The sequence below is a fragment of the Colius striatus genome, chromosome 5, assembly GCF_028858725.1.
Source record: "Colius striatus isolate bColStr4 chromosome 5, bColStr4.1.hap1, whole genome shotgun sequence".
NCBI classification, from domain to species: Eukaryota; Metazoa; Chordata; class Aves; order Coliiformes; family Coliidae; genus Colius; species Colius striatus.
Window position 1 is genome coordinate 1,479,243 of NC_084763.1, and position 23,088 is coordinate 1,502,330.

General features: G+C 49.5%; 1 protein-coding gene across 3 annotated transcripts in view; it reads left to right on the forward strand.

Annotated features, from left to right (window-relative positions):
• EZH2 (enhancer of zeste 2 polycomb repressive complex 2 subunit) overlaps window positions 1-23,088 on the forward strand; it is a 46,820-nt gene that overhangs the window by 21,142 nt on the left and 2,590 nt on the right. For 2 of the 3 annotated variants that reach the window (XM_061996380.1, XM_061996381.1), the window contains exons 4-15: window positions 2,584-2,700; window positions 3,912-4,032; window positions 6,150-6,293; window positions 6,820-6,922; window positions 7,439-7,602; window positions 13,786-13,877; window positions 14,641-14,881; window positions 15,929-16,098; window positions 16,466-16,560; window positions 21,426-21,466; window positions 22,509-22,634; window positions 22,904-23,082. In XM_061996380.1, coding sequence (XP_061852364.1) covers window positions 2,584-2,700; window positions 3,912-4,032; window positions 6,150-6,293; window positions 6,820-6,922; window positions 7,439-7,602; window positions 13,786-13,877; window positions 14,641-14,881; window positions 15,929-16,098; window positions 16,466-16,560; window positions 21,426-21,466; window positions 22,509-22,634; window positions 22,904-23,082 — 1,593 coding nt within the window. The remainder of the gene's footprint in view (window positions 1-2,583; window positions 2,701-3,911; window positions 4,033-6,149; window positions 6,294-6,819; window positions 6,923-7,438; window positions 7,603-13,785; window positions 13,878-14,640; window positions 14,882-15,928; window positions 16,099-16,465; window positions 16,561-21,425; window positions 21,467-22,508; window positions 22,635-22,903; window positions 23,083-23,088) is intronic. The other variant, XM_061996382.1, reaches the window with a different exon arrangement.

Genomic DNA, 23,088 nt, shown 5'->3' on the forward strand with positions numbered 1-23,088 from the left:
CAGCTAAATATCTCTCGTTGTTGTAGGAGTCTCTGTAGTGAATGTGTTTATTAATTACTTTGATCGTGTGGCTTCTGGAAAGCACCAAATGCATAGCTGCCTACCTGGCTTTGAAGGACATGCAAAAGTGAAACTTCTTTGCTTCTGCTAATGCTTGGATCGTCTCTCAACATCCTTTAATTGAGCCGTTTTGTCTCACTGACACTGGGAGTTCACTCTTGCTCCTACTGGAGCTGATCCCCGATGATAGAAGCGAGCGGTTGCTTTGGCTCCTCCTGAGGTAAAGCACATGACAACTGTGAACTTACCCACTTGACAGAGTCTTCTTTAATTAATAAGTCGTTTAACCACAGAGGCTCTAAAGGGAGTTGAGCTGATGCAGCCTTGTGTTGCACAAGCAGACTGAATTAGGGGAAAAAAACGCTTCCAGGAGTGTGATGCAACTCGAGCACCCAACTGGCTGCTCACGTTGGTAGCTGTTTCGTGTGTAGCAATCTGAAAAGCTGACCCTTCTCAGCAGGGTGAAAATGAAAAGACTTTGCTGTGAAGAGGTTAAAACAAAGAAAACACTTTATCTTCAAGGAAACTTGTTGGATTTTCCTTTTCCTCAAACGTTCCTGGAGAGCTGGGGGTGTTTGTGTCAGGGGTGCATCAGTGTGCATGCGTGTTCAGCTGCAAGCAGCCAACAGGAGTGAATATGCAATTACTCATGTACAGCCCTATTATGGCACTGTAGGATCAGAACTTCTGATCATAACTGACACAGGTACACAGCCAATTGTCACTTTTTTCTTAGTTAAAGATCATTCCTCACCGTTCCTCTTTCTCCTTTTTTTTAGCTTGATTCACTACTCTTTTATGTTAATTTCCTGCCTGCATTGATTTCCTGCCCGAGTTGATAGAGCACACTAATTACTGCATTCAAAGCCAGTCTGCCTCATGAATCAGAACTCTAAAGCTTGATTTAAGATTGCCATCATTTATAGTGAGAGGAGCGAGCCAAACAATTGGTGGGGGCTTCAAAACACGGCTTTAAAATCCTTTTCTCCTAATAGACTGGATTTATTCAGGGTTGCATGGGACACTGGCTAAAGTTTAGTGACCTGATGTAAGGATTTTGAGAGCCTTATGTGTTTGGGGAAGACTGCAGGGCACCTCTGGTGATGTAGGTGTTCCCCAACAGCTAGTCCAGTCAGCACCAGCCAGAGATGCTCCTGCACCCTGTGCTGGCCTCGTAAACATTGACCTGTGTTCCGTGCCAAAGCAGTGGGCCAGCGTGCCTCAGATGTGGTACCAAACACTTGGAGTACTTTGGACATAGCTCACTTGTCAGCCTGAGACTTCTAATTCCAAAGAGAAAAGTAATTGTTTTCCTACCTTTGTGGGTTTTTTCTTTAAGAAAGTGGCCAACGATGGCAGAGGGCAGCTAGCTAGAAAGTGTCCCATGAACCTGACACGGGCAGAAAGCGCTGCCACAGGACAGGGGGTGTACACAGCGTTCATCTAACTTCATCTGCTGCAGATGTAGTCAGTCCATCACTCTGGCTTGTGTCACTGCTGGATGCTGCCTCTGTATACTGTTTGTTACATTACTTTGTGTATTTCTTTAGAAATGTGAAGCTCTGTTCATCTTTCCCTTCTGGAAAGGAGAAAGATCTTTTGTCTCCACTTCCCTTTTTCCTTTCAGGTAGCTATGACAGCCGTTCTAAACTTTGTGTTACCTCCCTGCAGTTTGTCATACTCTCCCTGGCTTTGTATATTCCTCTCTGCTTCTGTTTGTAACCTTTTTTTTTCCCAGAGCTCTTCATACTGCTCCAAATATTTGAGAGAAGTTGATTCTGTATCTGTAAACTGTTGAACAGTAACTTAGAAGCTGTCTGTATTTCCGTGGCATGTTTATCTTTTGGAGGCTACATCAACCTCTGAAGCTCAGAATAAATAGTCCTGTAGCTGAAAAACTCCTGGACATGCCCAGAGCTGCATCTTAAGAGTTAACTTTCGTTTGTCTGTTGTAAGCAGTGAGCATAATGAAAGGCTTGAGGACAGGATAAGGGAAAACAGACAATAATGGGGAACAGGGCAGGAATCGACAAGATCTGTGTCTGTATCTTGCTGTCATTAGAGTTGGTTTGTTTTGTTTTTAACATAAATAATATATGATTTCTGTAACCTACTGATCTGAAGCCAGGGGAATTCAGTTGTGCCTCTGCCTTGGGTAAATACTCTTAACATCAGTGCAGCAGCAGCAACAGGTACTAAGTCTGTTTTGAGGTACCAAACACGATTTATATGGTAGGTTGAATAGTCTCAGTAAAATAGTCTCACAGCTACTTAGTAATGAGTGAGGAAACACTATTGTGATCCCTTAACAGATGTATTGACTTACAGTAATTCTTGTGTCTCTTTTCCTGCTAAACCTGTTCTTACTGTTATGCCCTAAAGATCTGACGTGGTTTTGAAGGCTGATGTAGCTAATTTTGAGAAACACTTTGAATTTTGCACGTTAGAGTGTTGTATGACTTACTGCTTTACTTCTTGTTTCTGCTGTTGGGGTGCAAGTGTAACGTCCTCCTCTTGTTTCAGTGCTCCGTTACCAGCGACATAGATTTCCCAAAGCAAGTCATCCCTCTGAAGACTCTCAACGCCGTTGCTTCTGTTCCTATAATGTATTCTTGGTCTCCCCTTCAACAAAATTTTATGGTGAGTTTACAAAAGTGCTGGGAGGAGAAATGTCTTGAGAAAAGTGAGGGGATAATCTGGGAAACAAACAAGCAAAAAGGGGTTTTTTTGGTATTAGCAATAAGGCAGCAATAATGGTTTGGAAAACTAGGAGTAAGTGATGGCAAACTAAACCTCTGTCCTGAGTGAACCCAAGCATCTCTCAAGCCTTGCTGCAAAGCGACCCGAAGTGTAATTAACTCGGGTGACCAGTTGTCACGTAGGGCATCTAAATTTGGAAGCTTATAATTAGTGCAAGGAGAAGTGTTTTCTGAGGGTTCTGAATATCTGTCAGGCAATTGACCAGCGGGCCTGCAGCAGCACAGTGATTCTGGCAGTTAAAGAGAGCTTAATCCTGGAGTGGTCCCTCCACACCATGGTCATTCTTACCTAGCAGTGGAGTGTAGCTTTGCCTTCTCATCAGCTTCACTGCATGCAGAAGCCTAAACCTCAGATTTCTGATGTGGGTGTTTCACATCTTAGCTTCTCACAAGCCCTTGTGACATGGCTGTGCATGTGATCACCTTTGCTGACTGGCTGTTATAGTAACAGTCGTAGCAAGGTGATTTGAACAACCAGTGTAGCAGGATACCTACAAAGCTGTTGCACAGCTCTTTCTCCTTGCTCTCGGTTCCTCAGGGTTTGGATACTTTGCACTGCTGCAGAATCGTGTTCAGCAGACGAGTTTACGTGTTTCCTTAACTGAAGATTCTTCTGTGGTACTGGGAGATAGAGCTGAGAGTCCATCTCCCCAGGTTCTACTGATGGAACATGGCAGTGTTAATCCTTTTAGTCCACATGCAGACAGAAACTAGTGACGGTGAAGCTGAGCTGAAGTCAGGAGGCCTGTCTCAGGGCTCGATGTTCAGACAGCTTCAGTTTAGAGTCTCTTTGCATCGCATTTCCTTATCTCTGGCAAAGCAACCAAGGGGTGGTCTCCAGTGCACATGAGTGAGGAAGAGGAGCAGGGAAGGGAGGATGAACTTGGCCAAGGCAAACTTCCCAAGCTGGGGAGCTTAGTGTGTTTGCACGGTTGAAGGAGGATGAGGGGCTTGTTGTAGCTGTTAGCTGTGAGTGTGCTGAGGCAGTGAGGGCAGCTAGCTGGGTGTGACAGCCACACTCTTGCAGATGGGGACAGTAGCAATGCAGGAGAGCACAGCTGAGAACTGGTTGATTCAAACTGTCGTTACCAGGTAGAGGATGAAACTGTGTTACATAACATTCCATATATGGGAGATGAAGTGCTTGACCAGGATGGTACCTTTATTGAAGAGCTGATCAAGAACTATGATGGGAAGGTGCATGGAGACAGAGGTGAGCCCAAGCACTCAGGTACACTAATCACTTCTTCCTACCTAAATAATTGGTGTCAGTGTTGCTTGTTAAGGCCCAATGTGTGAGTGTTACAGTGCTATCTCTAGAACCCCTGCCTTGTGTAAACATTGAGCCTCACAGACGTCCTTATTGAAGGAAATTGCTTTGCGTTTTGCCAAGGCTGCAAAGTGCTCAAGTGGTGGTACCAAGAAATGGAAGGTGAACTTTTCCCTTGGCCTTGTAGTGATTCACCATAATGCCTAGGGGCAACCTGGACAAGTTCTTGGTCTTCGATTTTATGCTTAGAGCTTTGGAATACGCAGTGTAATGTCTCTGTGTGTGTCCTGCCCAGCTGAAAGCGGCAGCACAAGTGTGCAAAGCTAACAATGGCAGTGCCTGGGGTTGGGGTTTTTTCTCTTTAAGGCAATCCTTAGCTGTTTTACAACATCTTCTCCATAAGCTGACCTATGAAGCAAAGTTGTCTGCTGTTGGTACCCTGTACATTTGCATTATTTACCTCTGATGTTGTGTGGGAGCTGGACTGCCTGTGATGGCACCTGGCCCTTAGGTTGCTGAAGTCTCAGTGAGGTGTAGCGACCTTTCCCTTGCCCTGTGTGCCCACTGGAAGCTGGTTTACACAGCTGACCTTGGCAGCTGTGAAGGTTCCTCTGCCTACTCTGCTCTCCCCCTCCACCTAAATGATGGGGAATCATTTCTTTAAGTTGGTTGTGTTGCTGTTAGTGCTGGAGTGGCTGGGAGAGAACTGCATTTCTGAGTGTGTTGTGTGCCACTGGGGAGGGTGAAGCCCGCCCTTCCATGAGAAGTGCTGCTCGGTCCTTGCCAGGGATGTTTTTAATGTCCTCAGGATAGCTACTGCCTGTATATTTCATGAGGGACATGAAATGTTTCACTGGGTTTTGCCTTTGGGTATTTGTACAGATGTACTGGTTGCTGACATCCTTGTCAGGGAGCTGCTTATGTCAAAATGGTGACATGACCAGTAAATGTCTTCTCTTATTGATTGAGTTTATTATTGAATGAGTCTTGCTGTAAAATTAATCCCGTTTTGCCATCTTGAGCTCCAAGCTTATGATGGCAATTACTGTCACTACAGGGCCTTCTAGAGCCTGCACTGGAGGTAGAAAGATGGTTTCTTAGTCTCCCAATAACTAACTCGTGTTCTCGTGTGACTGTAATTAAATGCAAATGCCGTGGGAATCTGCAACCCAGAGGCATTCCCGTGCAGGAGCCAGCATTGACACCTGGCTCTGTAATTGCAATTTGGGAGGGAAATTCCAGCTACCTGTGTGTGTATGAGGAGTTCTGTTTAAAACATCCAAACCAGGTACCTGTCTGTGTGATTGTCTGCGTAAGAATAGTAGTTTCCTTCAAGGTATGGTTTGAGATCCAGCCCGGGTTTAAAGGATGGTGATAAGCACTTTCAGTACCCACACAGTCCATGGTTATGTTTTGGAAGACAGCAGCAGTCTCTGTTAACACTAACTCCAGTTTTCCTCTCTGCAGAAATGCCTTATTGCCTGTCTGTGCTGCCCTCTGAATTGCACAGCAGGATATGAGCTAATAAGCAGATATATGCACCACCCTGTCCTTCAGCTTTCTCTGGGACCTTTTTGTATCACCTGTATTCTTTTGTCTTTCATCAGTGGGGTCTGTGGCAGGGAGGTGGATGCTGTGCAGCTCCCAACCAAAAGCCTCTGGAGATTGCCTAGCTGCAGGGATAGCTTCAGAAACCATTTGCATGCAATCCTGGGCTGGCTTAACCCCACTGTGTTGAAACTGGGATTCTGGCATAAAATCCCTTAAATTAATCTAGCTAGTAAGTAATTCCTGTGTCTTCCAAGGAAGGGGAACTGATTTACGTCCGCATTTCCACACGTTGCCTCGTCCCTTTCCCTGTTGTCAGCCCCAAGGAGCTGATACTGGATATTTTTAACTCCTCTCAGTGTGTACATTGGAACTAAGAGGGGAAAAATACCAAACTGGCTTTGAAAAACTACAGCACTCGCCATGATTGAATTCAAGTATGGGGAGGATGGAAAAAAGCTTCGTGTGCACCTTGTGCTTTTCTGTTCACTCCCAATTTTGCTGAATTTCAGAATGTGGATTTATCAATGATGAGATATTTGTTGAGCTGGTCAATGCACTTGGTCAATATAGTGATGATGAAGATGATGATGATGGAGATGACAATCCTGATGAGAGAGATGACAAGCAGAAAGATCGGGAAGGTGCCAGGATGGGTATGTCTGCCTGCAGGCTTTACAAAGTCAACGCCAAAAAGCCTTTGTCTTTAATCACTCGATAAATTTGTTCCAACCCTTCTGCCTGGTAGTTTTCAGGTCTAAAGTAGCATCATTTTCTTCATCATTTCCTTTGCCATTTAGTTGAAGAGCTGTACAGAGGACACTACAACGGGTGCTTTTGCCAGTTTTTGTTTGTCTGCGCACTGAGACAATCAAATGCACCAAACCCCAGTTGGGTGTCTCTAATAAATGCCTTGGTGCTCCTCAGACCAACGAAATGCAGGCAGAGCTCTGAATTGCCATCTCCATCTGCTGGTGAAACAGTGGTTCCTCCCAATTTTGCTAGCAGAGGAAAGATCACTCAGTGCAGTTTGTCTGTGATTTAGAAATAAACCCCTTGGCTTCTCTCTTCCATTAGGGTTTTGGTGAAGTTGCCCTTTCTCTGAACACCTTGAAGTAGCAAAGGAGCAGAAATACAAGTTGTTGTTGTTGCTGTTTTCCAAACGTTCTGCTTCTTTGACAGAGAAGGAAAGTCACCCACCTCGGAGATTCCCTTCTGACAAGATCTTTGAAGCCATTTCCTCCATGTTTCCAGACAAGGGTACAGCAGAAGAGTTGAAAGAGAAGTAAGAAAGGACACGTTGCTGTGTTGCTTTATGAAGCAAAGATCCCTTGACCCGGTTTGTTGCTTGGGAGTGGTTCCCCTCACAGCTTCATTCTGTGGCAACCTCTGCAAGTGAGAGGTGCAGGGCAGTGGCAGTTCCCACCAACTGAGCCAGGCTTAGCCTTCCTTCCAGCTATTGGAAAGTGGCTGCTGGCATATATTTAATAGCCTGTGCTGGGGTTTATTTGAGGTGGCAAAAGAAAAGCTTCTGTTTAAAAAACAATCCAGTCTTTTTGGAGTTAGTGAGTAATATGTATGAGAAGACAATGGTCCAGAAGAGAAATGCATTCTTTCCTAGCCACTTTTCTGTGTGTGTTAATGAGTTATGGAGTGAATAGCTTGCTGCCTCACTGACAGACTGACCTTTCTAGCTGGCACATCTTAGTGTTGTACACGTGTCACCCCAAGTGTAGAATGACACTGCAAACAGCAAATATGACCCATATACTGAAGAAGTTACTCATGTTTCTTTCTTAAGGTACAAAGAGCTCACTGAACAGCAGCTTCCTGGAGCTCTTCCTCCCGAGTGCACCCCAAACATCGACGGACCAAACGCCAAGTCGGTTCAGAGGGAGCAGAGCCTGCACTCGTTCCACACGCTCTTCTGCAGGCGCTGCTTCAAATACGATTGCTTCTTGCATCGTAAGTACAGCTGCTCTGCACCTGGCTGCATCTTTTTAGCAAGTTGAGAAACTTGAAAGCACCATAAGAGGTGATAAGGAAGGAAGGAATGAGGGGGAGAAAGGGAGACCAGGAATATCGCTGAAGCTTAGGAGAACAGCTTGTCCACGTTGCTATCTGTTTGCAGTGAATCCTGTACCTGAAAGAACCACGTGCACCTGTTTGGGGGAGTTTGTTGTCCTTTTGCATGCAGGAGTTCATAAAGCATTCCTGTCTTGGGACAACGCTACTGCTGTTTTTATAGTCTTTAAGAGAACGACACAGTTTCCTGCTGCTGCTTCTGTGTTACTCTGGCTTGGTTTGGGCATGGAGATGAATATATTTCTCCAGCCAAATAGCTGGTTGTTCATCAGACTGACCTCACTTTCCAGCAGGGAGAGCGAATGTCCATGAGCAGTTTTGTCTTTTATTCTGTCAGGTTACTTTCTCGCCACGTGACTTGTACCTGGTGATTTGAGTAATTGTCTCAGACAGCTGAGTGTTAGGAATTGTGATGTCCTTTGCACTGAATTGCTTTCATGTGTCCTCATGCTTTTGGGTAAGGATTTATTTAACAAGCATTAGCAATTATGTTAGTTTCCATTTGCAAAGTGTGAAGACTGAGAGAGATTCTGAAGTGCTACTTGAGACAGTTCTGTCTGCGAGAACAGAGTCAAATGCAAAGGGGAACCTAACAGTGAGATACAAAGTGGGTTTGGCTTGTAGCCGAATGCTCTGATGCCCTCTTTTGAATGAATTTTCTCTCTTGAACGTGCTGTTCATTTGCATGTTGCACTGTGAGTGTTGCACACACGTTCATCTGGAGCTCTCCGTGCTTGCCAGCAGCTCCTCATCCAGCACCCGCCATCCGCCCGTGTTTGCGCTTCACACTCGAGGCTGAACACGGCGCTGCTGCTCCTTGGCACCCCTGGATTGCCTTTCGGTGTGAGGGGGAGCTGGAGTTGTTGTCAGGCGGTGGTGGGAGGGGGGAAGGAAGCTTCTGCCCTGTGCTTCGTTAGTATTTGTGGCTCCTGGAGCTGGGTCTGTTGGTTTTGCTTTCTCCTCGCATTCTGTTGGCAGGCTTTGCCCAAAGGTACACAGAGAGGAGTCCTTACTTGTGAATAATGGTTAAGGGGGGTGAGATCCTGCAGGCAGAGCTGCTGCTGTGTTCAGCAGCTTCAACACGGTGTCTTCTGTGAAGCTGCAGGTTCTGTGTGTGAGTATCTCAGTTGCCTGGCAGCCTCGTGCCAGGGAGCGCTGCGTGCAGCCGGAGGCTGGAGCACAGGGCAGGGAAGCTGTACGTGCCCCCTTGGCAAAGCCGTTCCTCTGCCAGTGGGTTTGTGGGCTCTCCACACTCAGTGGTGTAGCAGGGAGATCAGCTGCCAGTCTGGCTTTTCTTCCTCAAAAGGATTTTGGGTTTAAAGTCAACAAGGCACTGTCCAGACATAGTGAGAACAAACAGTAGCACCCTGGGAGATTGTAGCTCCAGTTTTGGGCCGTTTTTCTCCCTAATTTGAGTAGACTTGTGGGAGTTCTCCAGTGAAGATACAGGCTCCTCTGAAACACACATCTGTGTGATTACTGACGTAGTTTATAGAGAAATGCTTGCAGGCTGTTGCTACTGAAAGCACCCACAGAGCACATCCCGGTACCCACTGCTCTGGGGAGCCTGGTGTCACGGGCCCCCTGTCCTGAGGCACCAGCTCTGAGCCTGCTCTCAGTGCTGTGAGGGATGGGTCAGAGTGAGCTTCGTTCTGATGTGCCAAGTGCCAGGTTCAGGCAGTGACAGTCCGGAGTGAAGGTGCTGATGAGCTGAAGGACCTCGGTGCTCACGTTAGCAGTGTCCTTTAAGCCCAGAGTCGTGCCCCCTTTCTCTGCCCTCACAACCTGCAGAGGGAAGATGAGGTGTTTGTGCTAAAAGACTGGCCATGTTCTGGTGGCTGGTGAGTTTTGATTACAAGTCTGCCCTCTTTCCAAAGGGGTGTGTGTCCAAGGCTTCATTTTAAACCATGCCCTGTACTTAGAGAGGCACAAATGTTTCAGTCATCTCTTCAGGTGTTTGGGGCCGTGGCAGAAAGAAGGAAGAATAACCCTTGTGCTGTGGAGCCATTCAAGATGTACCTCTGTGTCAAGATGAAGCCTGAAGCTGCTGGTTATGACAATGCTTTTCATGGCAGCTTATGCAGCACTGTCAGGGGTTAAATATTTGATACCTGATGGTTGCAACAAGCTCTCCTGAAGCTCGATGGACACATTCACTGTGAAACCTCCAGGCTGGACACTGGCTGTGGCAGCTGATGCTTCCTTCAGTCACTGTTCCCTGAAGACATACCCAGATCCCACCTCTGCAACGACTGGTCACTGCTTTGGATGCATTGCTTCCTGCTGCTTTTGTCTGTAGTACCACCACAGAAGAGGCCTGTGCTCCGTGTGTCCGTCTGCCTGCCTGTCTGTCCGCTCAGAACCAAGAGGGTCAGCTGTATGAGCTGTATGACTGCTTTGCTTTCTGGGAGATTTCAAGACTGTTGGTCAAAATCCATCAGATTCATTGCTGGGAATGAGTAACTCATCAAAAAAAAGACCTGGCTGGTTATTGGGAAGCTGCACTAGCCATTGCCAGTGTCTCTGCAACAACTGAGCTTTAAAACCAGATGATTAACACCTCTGCTATCAGTTGCCTCGGTGTTCCACTTCATGCAGTTGCCAGGCACTAGAGGGCAATGCCCTGGCTTCTGCACAGGGCGTTTTTGATGGATTACTGTGGTGCCATGGTGGGCTGCAGCGATCACATTGGTCCTTGGAGAGGCACGAATCTCTGGAGATGACACAGAGAGTGGCAAAAACCAAACCGAACCCAGCAATCCTCTTAGATCCAGTTTTGATTTGGTAATTCCCCCTCTTAGATTCCATTTCTGAGCTGTATTTCGTGGAGTCTCACAGCTTTTTGGGTTAAATATCGGAAAAGTTATGGTTAGGCTTTGCATGTGTCAAGGCCCCGTGCCGACCTGGCCATCCCTTTATGTGCAGGTGGTGACAGTACTGAAAACACTTGTGTTCCGCCTTCATTTGCTGACAGCAAGGGATTGTGCCTGAAGGAAAAACATCAGGTAGGGAGAATTTCCCAAATAGCTTGACTGGGAAGCAAATGTACATTTGAGGCTCAAGTGTTGCCTGTGTACTTTCACGTGCTGTAAAAATGAGGAGGCTCCAGCCCGTTGGGGATGAGACAGGTCATAAAGCAGATCTCAAAGGCAGAAGTCATGTCAGTGAAGCACTTTCAGACTTGCTTGAGGAACTTGTTGAAGAACCATGGGGTTCAGTTAGGTAAATGTGCAAAGCACACCTTGATTTTTGACACAATTGCTCCTGATGTTTGCAAGGTTCATGGCACAGCTGTGCAATCTGGTTTATCCTTGTCCTGGTTCCTTTCTTTGTAACAAGCCTTCCCCATAAAAGCCCCTGGCTGCAGCAGGGGTAGATCCTGGCTGCTGTTGGCGCTGTGCCACGTTGGGTGGGTTTGAGCTGGTAGGACACAGGAAGGATTCAAATATGGGATGTCAGATAGGGTGTGTTCTGGAGGTCTCGCTGCTTTCAGAAGTCAAAGGTTGGTTTGTTTCACTTCATCACAAACTCAGTGCTTTCCTCCAGTCAAGGAAGGAACAATCTAGAACAGAATAAATGCTGCTTTTAGGATGTGCCACAGAAGAACTTACCAGAGAAGGGTTTGCAAGTGAAGAGAAAAAGGGTCAGTTTGGAGTGTGTTGCAGCAGGCTGACGGGGAATCACGGCTGGCAAAGCTTGTCCTGTGCTTTGGCATTGATGCAGTTACCTTCCTTGTAGCATGAAGGAAGGTGAAACAGGTGAAAAGACCCCAAACCCTAAATAGTGCAGGGGTAAAGAGGCACTGTTGAAACATGGGGGGGGTTTCCCCTCTGCCTTTGGGCGAGAGGCTCCCACCTCAGCATTGTTTCTTAAAGGATGGACTAAATGGCATGAAGTTGTGAGCTCTCTTTGTTACCTGATGTATTTTACCTGCAGGTTGTATGAACACTCTGAGGGTGTGTGACACATGAGAGGGGCCATACCACATAGAAGCTTTTAACTGGAAGGTGGGGGAAGGAGTGCTGGGAGCAGCAGTATGCATCAGTTACATTCCTTACTGGCTTGTAAATCATTTACACATCTTTACATCCATATGTGGGAAACTGAAGCTTTTGTGCATTTCCAGGCTTACACATTGTATATTTCTCTGGAGGAAGTGATGCAATGTTTAATTAGTGACACTCTTATGCTGTTTGTACCCTTTTAAGAAAGCCTTGGGAGAATACATTGCTCCCCTGAGGTTCTCACGTGGTGCTGCCATTAATATGGGCATGGCAGGATAGAGTTGCTCTTGATTCCCAGCACACCTCATGGTTCCAAGATGGAATGGTTTCAGCAGAGAAGCTCTCTTTAGAGCTCACCCCCCTGGTCACTTAGCAAGTGCTTGTGGAGCTGTGCTGCAAACCAGATCACTGAAGTGATCAAACACTTTGGGAAGACATATGTGAACTCTGCCCACAGCCTTTAAAAGGGAAGGAACCCCACTTCAAAAGCTCAGTCCTGGAGTGGAGTGTTGCAGAGAAAAGCCTCGTGCACAGTCTAGGGATAGGTTGAGCAGGAAAGCCTGTGGCTTGTTGGAGAAGGATGTGTGTGGTGTGGGATTGGAGCAGCCTTTATGGATTGGTATGGGTAAGATGGGAGGGATTTCTCCTTTTGTTTTGAATATAAGCACTTTTATTCACTGGAGGTTGAAAAACTGGAGTGTAGGTTAGAGTTGCCCGAGTGTAACTGCAGCATGAGTGCTTCTGCAGTGCTTGGGAATGGTGCCTTTTCAGACAGGCCTTGGAGGAGTGTCAGGAAACAGCCAGCCAGCACTGAGGAGGCTTTTCTGCAAGTCTTGGGTGCATTCTCCGTGTTCTGCTCCTTGCAGAAGAAACACAAGGACAAGCTTGTTCCCTGTTGAGGTGAGGGAGCACTGGCAGGGGCTGCCCAGATGAGCTGTGGAGGCTCCTTCTCTGGAGCCATCCCAACCCAGCTGGATGGGCTCCTGTGTGCCCTGCTCTAGGTGGTGCTGCTCTGGCAGGGGGGTTGCACTGGATGAGCTTTCCAGGTCCCTTCCAGCCCTTGAGAGTCTGGCTTCTGTGATATGGAAGGGTTCCCCAGACTTCCAGCAAAACTGGGAAGAGAAGCAGTCTCTCTGCAAACATCCTGCTGGGAGGCAGGGACTGCACTGGGGAGAGCTCTGGCAAAATGAAAGGGCAGGAAACTCAGCCATCCCCTTACCAAGGTGCTCATGTTGCATCTGTAACACACCCAGGTCAGTGTCCTGCAGCTCCCGTGGAGCTGTGTGGAGCCTTTGGGGTACATGAGCAGACACTTCAGCTGGGCTTGCTCTGACCCACAACATCTGTGTGATGCTAACTTACTTTTCCCCTGCAGCTGTGAGACAGGAACCGAACTCCCCTGCCAGCTTAGCTAGAGTGTTGGTAGGCTAAAAACGCTCCAGTGTCCTCCTCACTAACAGGAGTGAGCAGTGTGACCATTACCTTTGCAGCATTTGGGGGGTGGGCTTTCTGAAAAGGTGGAAGCTGAACACCTGAATCTTAGGGATAGAGAGTCAGGCACTAGTAGGAAAATCCCTGAGCAATTCTGTTTAATGTGGTAATGGAAGCAGTCCCTTCTGTTTGCTGGGAAGGGAGATAGAGCAAGGCTTCCTCAGGACATGAAACAAACATGGTGTAAGTGGGCATCTGCACAACTTGGCCATGTGCTGTCTCTGTGTAGTCAAGTGGTAAGTCAAGTGACACTAGGTGGGGTTTATTGTGTGGCTTTCATCATAGAACCAGAGTATGGTGAGGGCTGCAAGGGCCCTGCAGAGCTGCTGCAGCCCCAGCCCCTGCTCCAGCAGGTTCCCCTGGCTCAGGGGGCACAGGAACGTGTCCAGGTGGGGTTGGAAACCTCCTGAGAAGGAGCCTCCACACCCTCCCTGGGCAGCCTGGGCCAGGGTTATCACTTACTGTGCTATTATAAAGGTAAACCTCATGTTTTGGATACTGTCTGAGGTTAGACTTTTAATGTAGCTTCTCTGTTAAAACTCACAGATGTGATGTTTTGATCCAACAGCATTCCATGCAACTCCCAACACTTACAAACGGAAGAACACAGAAACAGCATTAGATAATAAGCCCTGTGGACCTCACTGCTATCAACACCTGGTAAGGGATTTCACACCTTGGAGCTCAGCTAGTGCAGTGCGAGGACGGGCTGGGTCGGTGGCAGCGTGTGTACTTGTGGGCCTCCTGCAGACAAGGCTGTTGCCTCCAGTTTGTGCAGAAGAAAAGAGTCAGCTTCCAATCATCAAGTGAAAGTCCAAGTGGGAATAGTTTTTAGCTCAGTTACAGAATGAGTGAGTTGTTGAGGTTGGGGCAGCCCTTTGAGTGCGCTCATTCCCCCAGCACTGCCACGGCCACCCCTAACCCCTGTCCCTCAGCCCCACGGCTCCACGGCTTTGGGGTCCCTCCAGCTGCAAATTTCTCTCATATCTCCCTCCCCATTTGTTTTAATGTGAGAAACTGTGTAATTTCACTATTAAAAAGAGAGCTGCCCCAGCTGGTCATGGCCCTTCCCAGCAGGTCACGGGTGACTGCCCGTCCTGAACTGCAAGGCACGCGTGGTTCCAGTGCCACGTGTGGTTCCAGTGCCACGTGTGCTTTGAAGGGTGTTCTCTGTGGGAAGTTCTTTCTTTCCCCACCCCCATCAATTTACTGCTGACTGGCTTTTGACTGGGCAGACGGTGACAGTGGCACTGAGACGCCGCCAGCAGTGTCCACGGGGGGTGTATTCCCCGACAGCGCCGCGGGGTCCGTGCGGGCGGCCGGCGCACGCGGGGCTGGAGCTCGGGCGCCCGGGCCACGGCCCCGAGCAGGGCTGGCAGCGCGTGGGGCCTCGCTCCCGGCAGCTCTCCCCTCTTGCCTTTAGGAGGGCGCAAAGGAGTTTGCGGCCGCCCTGACGGCGGAGCGCATCAAAACCCCCCCGAAGCGGCCGGGCGGGCGCCGGCGAGGGAGGCTGCCCAACAACACCAGCAGGCCCAGCACGCCCACCATCAACGTCCTGGAGTGCAAGGACACCGACAGCGACAGGGAGGCGGGGACCGAGACCGGCGGCGAGAGCAACGACAAGGAGGAGGAGGAGAAGAAAGACGAGACGTCCAGTTCCTCCGGTAAGGAGATGCCCTGAGCAGCTGCCCGGCTTCGGAGCGGAGGCAGGGCCACGGGGGCTTAGCACAGCCATCAGCTAGATCAGCTAGGTCAGCTAGATCAGCAGAGCGATCAGCTAGGACCCCTCACGGGGCTGAAACATCAGGTTGTGTCAGTTCCTGGCTGCAGGTGAAGATGCTCTAATTGCAATCGCTGCTCGTGTGTAAGTTCCCAGCGAGGGGGTGAGAAGTGAGGGTTTGTTGTGGCAGTTTAGAGAACAAGGATGACAAGGTCTGGATGACAGACACACACCTGGGAGTGCTGGTTGATTATAAACTGCCCATGAGCAGCAATGTGCCCTCATGGCCAAGAAGCCAATGGCATCCTGAGATGCATCAAGAAGAGTGTGGGCAGCAGGTCAAGGGCGGTTCTGCCCTCTGCTCTGCCCTGGTGAGGCCTCATCTGGAGTCCTGTGTCCAGTTCTGGGCTCCTCAGCTCAAGAGGGACAGGGAACTGCTGGAGAGAGGCCAGTGCAGGGACACCAAGATGATCAGGGGACTGGAACATCTTTCATACGAGGAAAGGCTGCAGGAACTGGGGCTGTTTAGTCTGGAGGAGAGGAGACTGAGGGGGGATCTCATTAATACTGACAAATATCTCACTGGTGGGTGTCAGGAGGTTGGGACATCCCTCTTTTCTATAGTAGCCAGCAACAGGACAAGGGGTGATGGGATGAAGCTGGAACACAAAAAGTTCCACTTAAACATAAGAGAAAAGAGAGGGTGAGGGAGCCCTGGCACAGGCTGCCCAGAGGAGTTGTGGAGGCTCCTTCCTTGGAGGGCTTCAAGACCCCCCTGGACATGTTCCTATGTGACCTGATCTAGGTGACCCTGCTTCTGCAGGGGGTTGGACTGGATGAGCTCTAAAGGTCCCTTCCAACCCCACCATCCTGTGATTCGATGACCAAAAACCTGGGGTATTTGTAAGTAGAGGTGATAGTTCCTCAGGGCTGCATGGGAGCTGTGCTAGGCAGCCTTGCATTGACCCAGACTCTCCATCACTCCTTCCAGAGGCAAACTCCAGGTGTCAAACACCCATAAAGATGAAGCCAAATATTGAGCCTCCGGAGAACGTGGAATGGAGTGGTGCAGAAGCCTCCATGTTCAGAGTCCTCATTGGCACCTACTATGACAACTTCTGTGCAATTGCCAGGCTGATTGGGACCAAGACGTGCCGGCAGGTAAGGAGGGAAGCTGCTTACTGAGGCTTGATGGCTTTTTGCTCGTAACAGTGAAGTACAGCTGCTGGTTACTAGAAGGGAAAATGGATTTGTTTTCCTGCTTTTCCCAAGAATGCTGTGAGCCAGAATTCGTGCCACAGAAACGTACACAGACTAGTTTTAAAGCTGTTTATAAAGCTCCTGTAAATTTAGCTGAAATTAGACTGTTCTTAAATGGTGCAAACCATCAGCTTCAAATGTATTGGAACGAGGCCATGGCTGGGTGTTATCTGTAAGCTGTTGGCTGCAGGGACTCGTACTAACCAAAACATAAGCAACTTTCTACTGGTGAGAGATTTATCGTGGATGTTGTGGTGTCTCTTGTTAGGTGTATGAGTTTAGAGTAAAGGAGTCTAGTATCATTGCTCCAGTCCCTGCTGAAGATGTTGATACTCCCCCCAGAAAGAAGAAAAGGAAACACAGGTAAATCTGTTACCAAATCCGTTACCAAATAGCCTAACCTCAGCCTCCTGGTCAACTGCAGACGCAGGGGATCAGAGCAGAAGGTGCTTGGGAGGGAAAGTGATGCAACTCTGTTCCTTCTGCTTCCAAACAAACCCCAGGTGTGCAGCCACAAAGCAGATCGCTCGTTTTGGCAAGTGTGACCTTCCCCTTCTCTTCCCTCCTCCTTCCTTTTTCATCTCCTAACAGCCAGAGTCTCACTAGCAGGTTCTTGTAGGTGTGTTGCTGTAGGCTGAGCTAAGTGTAGACTGGGAGTGCTCCCCAGAGCTTGTACAAGATGGAAGGTACTGGGGTATAACGCTTGCAGCAGTAAGGGTCGGATTTGTTGTCGTGGGATCCAGGGACGAGTGTGTGGCGTTTTGTGAGTGGGACTCGTGGGGTTTTTATGGGGAAGTGTGTCCCATTAAGATTCAGATGCTCAGTAAGCAAAAGGGGTGTAGCAAACCAGTAGGGTTCCTTTCTCCTTCTCTGAGAGGCTGTTCCTTTGGAGCACCCCGGTGTCCTTTTCAACCGAAGAACCAGGTTAACAAACAGTTATTTGAGGTGAAGCTGTGAGGAGGCTTTTGCTGGAGCCACAAAGACCATGTGAAGCAATCCCTGTGCATTGCACCCTGGTGAGTGCTGTCTGTCAGGGAAACAGGCGTTGCTCTCAGAGTCCTGCGGTCTGAAGAACATGACTCTGTGCTGATTATTCATATTCCCAGGGATAAGAGCACAGAAGATGAAAAGCAGACTGAAAATGAGCAGGAACGTTTCCTTGTGGAAGAAAGTGTACTTGGTGCTTGCAGGAAGCTTCCTTTCTCCCTTGTAACTTTCCTTGTTTCCCCCATGTCTGTTCCTCCAGTTGTTCTCCCATCAGTTCTTCTGCCTTAGCCTGCCTATTTGTTATTTCCAGGCTTGGTGGGGTTGCTGATGCTTGCTCAGAGATGCTGTTGACGTGGAGTAGAATGTTTCTGCTTTGTTAGGTTACAGACAGCCCATGGGGGGTAGGGAAAGGAAGGTGCTGCACCTGGAAGAGATTCTGTTGCTGGCAGCAGCCATTTCTTTAACGCTCTTGGCACAGTTGTCATGGTTTTGGGCGCTTGGTGAGCTCGGCTGTTTAAATTATTAGCTGTGGGGCCAGTTTGGAATAGGCAAGCCATGGTCCAAAGGGTACATCCATTTGAGAAGAGCAACTCACGAGCTTGGGTGTAGTTTGAAGCTGAAGTGTGTTGTGTGGCCACCAGGTTGCATTGCTCTTGGGGAGTTTAGAGACTTGAGAGGGGGTTTTGGCAATCAACTAACCACAGGCACAGTGCTGTGGCCTTCTGGGTGTTGCTTTGTTTTTATTACTCGCCAAGATAAACTTTTACACTGTCAACTTAGTTTTGAAGTGCCTTTTACCTCCCATTGAAGGAAGGAGATGATTTGTTCAAGTTTGGTTTCCCAGAGTGTGTGGCAATCGAGCTGTCCCCATTCTCCTGCATGCATTGGCTTTCAAGAAGGAAAGCTTTCAGCCTGCCTCATGCTGCTGTCAGCCCAGCACTCCCTGAGCTGCACAACCTGCAGCTGGGAAAACCATCTGGAACTCTTTTCTCTGTTTCATGCATTTCTTTGAGTTTGAGCTCACTCAATCCTAGAGTGAATGCAGCCCTTGAGCCAGGAAGGGTCGTGTTTGCACTTTCCCACTGGGAGGGATTTAGTGGTGAGCAGCTTTCCCAGGTGGACGTGTGGCAGGCAGCTTGGAGCAGCAGCAGCAGGATTTGAGTGGCCTCTTGTGACTGATTCGATAGCAGGTTTCACCTCTTTCCCAGAGGAAGCCACCTGGCAAGACTTACCCCTTCTTGGATAGTTAAAGATCTTCTTCCAGCTTTGTTTTTGGTAGCCAGCCAGAGTGAGGCCAGTCAATGAGAGGAGGCTTTTACATGGCTGCTTCTTGGAGAGCCAGTAGGTGTCAGAGCCTGTCCCACGGGTGGGAGACGAGCCTGGCAGCCTGTGAAAGCTCTGCTTTGCTGGAAGGGGAAGTCCTTTGTGCAGAAGCCCGTGGGGAAATCTGAACCAAGAAGGAAAGCACGAACATGGGCTAGAGGGAGGGTGCTTCAGTGCTGCGGCCCCTCTCAGGGTGGTGTTTTCCTTCCAGTGCTGGGAGCAGAGTTGTATTTGCTTTGGCTGAGTCAGCGTTCCTCCCTCTGATTGGGAAGGATCTGTTAGTGCTTGTAGGGCCGTGTAATGCTGCTTTTCTCCTCTTGTCCCTCATCCCCTATTCAGTGTAAGTTTACTTAGTAAACTTTATTGGAAAGCATTTTCTCATTCCCTTTCCCCCTGTCCCTACCTTCTGCTGTTCCCTGCATGTGTCTGGATGGCTGGCGTGGCTCTGCCTAGAGTTCAGGGGATGTATGGTCTCAGTGTTACCAGGCTCTTGTGTGCCACCTGGTTGGAAAGCTGAGTCTTAGAGTCGCAGGGAGGCCGTGGATGAGGTGAGATTTAGGGGACTGAAAAGTGCCACGCTGCTAAGACATGGCTACGTGTATTGGCACCTGTTCTGAACTGTGGGTGCTGCTCCTGGCAGCAGAGAAAGAAATGCAGCTTCTTCCAAAGAACGTGTTTGAGGTGGCTGAGCAGCTGCTGGCAGCATGAGAACAGGGGCAAAACCTCGTAGGCTCTGAGCACAGAACAGGAGCATTTCTGATGGCTTCTGTCGTCCCACTCAGGGAACCCTTGTTTGTGAAGCTGGCTGTCTCACAGCTGCCAGCAGCCAGATGTACAAACCCACCTGCTTGTTGGGAACATGCCACCAACTTTGCAAGTGGCTTTTTGTGAATGAGGATTTGAGTGGCAAGCCCTCTCTGTTCTCTCTCTCTCTGCCTTCCTTGCCCCTGCTCCTGGCACACGGGCTCAGAGCTTGCCTTTTGTTTCTGGTTCAGAGAGCAGGGTGCTCCTTCAGCTTTGGGCACCAGTCAGGGGAACTTGCAGTGCTTGCTGGCAGCTTTGGAATGTGCTGTTTGATTGTCCTAATCAAACCTCCTGTCAGACTGGTCAGTGTTGGCCGTGTGCTTCAGCCCATCCTGCTATTCCCCACACTTTGTGCTGCACTTGTGGCAGCCAGCCTGCCTCCTGTACCCATTTTGAGCTGTTGGTCATGCTTTGGTTTTGGTGGCAGTGGCTGTTGTATTTGGGTGACTGCACAGTCTGTACTTTCCTGTAGAAACCACAGTCTCAGGTGACACTGAAGCTGTGTCTAGAGAACAAGTGTTGTGAGGAGGGGCTGAGGGAATGGGGGTGTTGAGCCTGGAGAAGAGGAGGCTGAGGGGAGACAGCAGCACACTCTGCAACTACCTGAGAGGAGGCTTTCTCTTGTTCTGAGAAACAAGTGGTAGGACAAAAGGAAATGGGCTGAAGTATCAAGGGAGGTTGAGGCTGGAGCTGAGGCAGAACTGTTTCCCTGAGAGGGGTGTCAGCCCTGTGCCAGGCTGCCCAGGGAGCTGGGGCAGTGCCCAGCCCTGGAGGGATCCCAAAGCTGAGGTGCTGAGGGCTGTGGGTCAGTGCTGGGCTGGGCAGGGTGAGGGCAGGGCTGGGACTGCAGCAGCTTCAAGGGCTTTAACAACCAAATGATTCTGTGATTCCATGTGGCAACCAGTCAGCAAGTGCCATTGTGCTTTTAATGTAGTAGTATATTGGAAAGTTTGTACTAATGGCTAGTGAAATGATGTGTGGAGTCTATTCACAGAACTTCTAAGGGTTTGGTGTGCTAGCAGGCTCATTACTTTGGGCTGAGACACGAGCTTCTGTGACAGAATTGCTAAAGATACAGGGTGTGTGATGTTTGCCAAAGACCAGCCAGACAAAGGAGGAGTTTGATGTGCATTAGGGTCCAAATTAAGTCCAGATTGCACCTCCCCTTTCAGCTATATGGGAACTGTGCTCTTCCAAAGAGTCAGCATCTCGTGATCCATAAATAGACGTTGGTAGGTTCTAGAGGGAGTCAGTCTTACTGGGAATGTCATCTGCTTATTACAGCATTCAACACCGATGGTCTTTGGGTTTGCCCCCTCCCCTCAGCCCCAGTGACTTGGCCAAGTCTGCCTCTGTGGGTGTCTGACTTGCATGGGTTCCTCCAAACCTCCTCAGCCTGTCGAGCACTTCCCATGAAGCCTGACAGTAAAGCTTTGCAAGGGCAGGAGAAAACAATCTTGTGCACCTGAAGCTGTGGCTGGGGGCCTGCACAGCATTCCCTTAAAGCAGGAATGGACCTCATGCTCTTGTGAAAGAAGCAGCAGCTGGGAAGCCTTACTGAGTGGCTGCAGCAGGAGATACTTTTTCAGAGGGCAAACTCCTGAGCATTGCAGTGGCTGAAAGGCAGAACAGCTTTTGTCAGTGTCCTGTGCTGGAGTACAAGGGCTTTGAGCTGCTGTGTGTGCTGCTGGGCCAGGGAATGAGGCTTCTCACATCCTCTCATTGTGTGACATACTGAGAGAATCAAGAATTAGGAGCTTAGGAAACCCTTAATCTAAATTTTATGTTCGTGGACTGAAACTCAAGTGGCAACTAAAATGCCCAGAACTGGAGAGAAGCTCAACCTGCTGACTCCAGCCGTAACCTCAGGGCTGCTGGCACTGAAGCCTGGCTTTCCTTTCGGTATCTAAGGCTCAGGCAGGTGTGTTGGGCTGTCTGGGAGGCGGCTGCTGCAGCAGCACCGTGTGAAACAAAGCAAAAGGGGGTTTGTGGCTTGCAGAACGTCAGTTACGTAATGATAACCAAGCCTAAGTGAACCAAAGGGGCTGCCTTCCCCAGCCCCCTGCAGGACGAGCTCCTCTCAACCTTCCTGTGTGTGTTTTGTGTTTCTGCAGGTTGTGGGCTGCTCACTGCAGGAAGATACAGCTGAAAAAGGGTTAGCACCTCCACTCTGACGGTCCCACTCTTGCTCTTTGGTTTGGTTTTGGGGCTTTGGGGTCTGTGGGTCTGTATTTCTAATGTCAGGCCATCACATACATTCTGTGGGGAGCTGGAGATCAGAGGGGGAATGGAAAGGGGGGAAGAGTAAGCTCTCATGACAGCTGCTGTAGGGGCAAGAGGTTCTGCAGCTGGAGGAGGGCTGTGTCACTCAATAAAAGGGGAAGGAAGCTGAATGCACAAAGTACGGCTAGAACTGGCATTAACTGGGAGCTACTGGGAAAACCTGCCTCTGTGGGTTGCTTTAAAAGAAACAGCTTTACAAATGATCTGGAAATTAGCTGAGTGGCTGGCACTTGTTGTAGCTACTGGGTTTGTGTCTCTCCTTTTGGATTGCTGACTGCCCATCCTTACAAATCCCTGCAGACCCAGCCCAAGCTCAGCAGCGTGAGCAGCACATGTCTCGTTTCCAGAGCTCCAGGTTCTCCTGGCTGCTCTCTAGGTGAAGCTCTGCCTTGTCCCCATGGTCCCTCTGTGCCTGTAAGACTGTAGCCTTGTCTGGGCTGGAAACTTGCCCTGGGCAAGCACGGTGGGATTAACGACCAGGCGTTACTGTGGCAGTGTCTCCCTTTTGGAAGATGAAAGTTGCTTCAGACTGAAAGTTACTTTGGGCACCTGAGCAGACTTAATTAGCTGGGTAAAAGCAGTGTTACTCTAGAACTTGCTCACCCAGGAAACGATACCCTTGTAGTCTCATTCTAAAGCTTTCCCCAGCGAGGTTTGCAGTGAGTGCTGGCAGCAGCTGAGCCGTGGGGAGAGCGAAGGGCAGGAGGGAGCGGGCCCAAATGCTGCCAAACTCCTGACTGATGGGGCAGGTCGGCTTTGGTGCCTTTGGGGTTGTAGGTTTGGGGGTGTTTCGGGGTTTTTGGGTGGTTTAGTTCTTAGCTCAATGACTAGAAGGGCATCTCTGCCTCGGAGCCTGAGCTGCACGTTGTTTGTTGGCACCTTTCACCTCTCACCACGTTGCTGTTTTTGTTCAGACGGATCCTCGAACCACGTTTACAACTACCAGCCGTGCGACCACCCGCGGCAGCCCTGCGACAGCTCCTGCCCCTGTGTGATCGCCCAGAACTTCTGCGAGAAGTTCTGTCAGTGCAGCTCCGAATGTGAGTCCGGCCCCTGCCCCTGGCCAGGGCAGCACGCAGGGGCTGAGCGGGGAGCCCAGCTTCCCTTTCACCGGGGCTCTGGCTCAACTCAGCAACAGGCCTCAGCCTTAAAACTCGAGCAAGAGCAAAGTGGGGTGAGGGAAGGGAAGGATGCGCAGCGCTCCTGCACGTCCTGCGCGCACAGGGGTGGCGATGGTTTGACTTCAGCACTCTGACGAGCTGTGATGTTCACCTGCCCCTGCTCTCCTTGTCACTCTTGCCCTCCCTAGGCCAGAACCGCTTCCCTGGCTGTCGCTGCAAGGCGCAGTGCAACACCAAGCAGTGCCCGTGTTACCTGGCCGTGCGCGAGTGCGACCCCGACCTCTGCCTCACCTGCGGCGCCGCCGACCACTGGGACAGCAAAAATGTCTCCTGCAAGAACTGCAGCATCCAGAGAGGCTCCAAAAAGGTACAG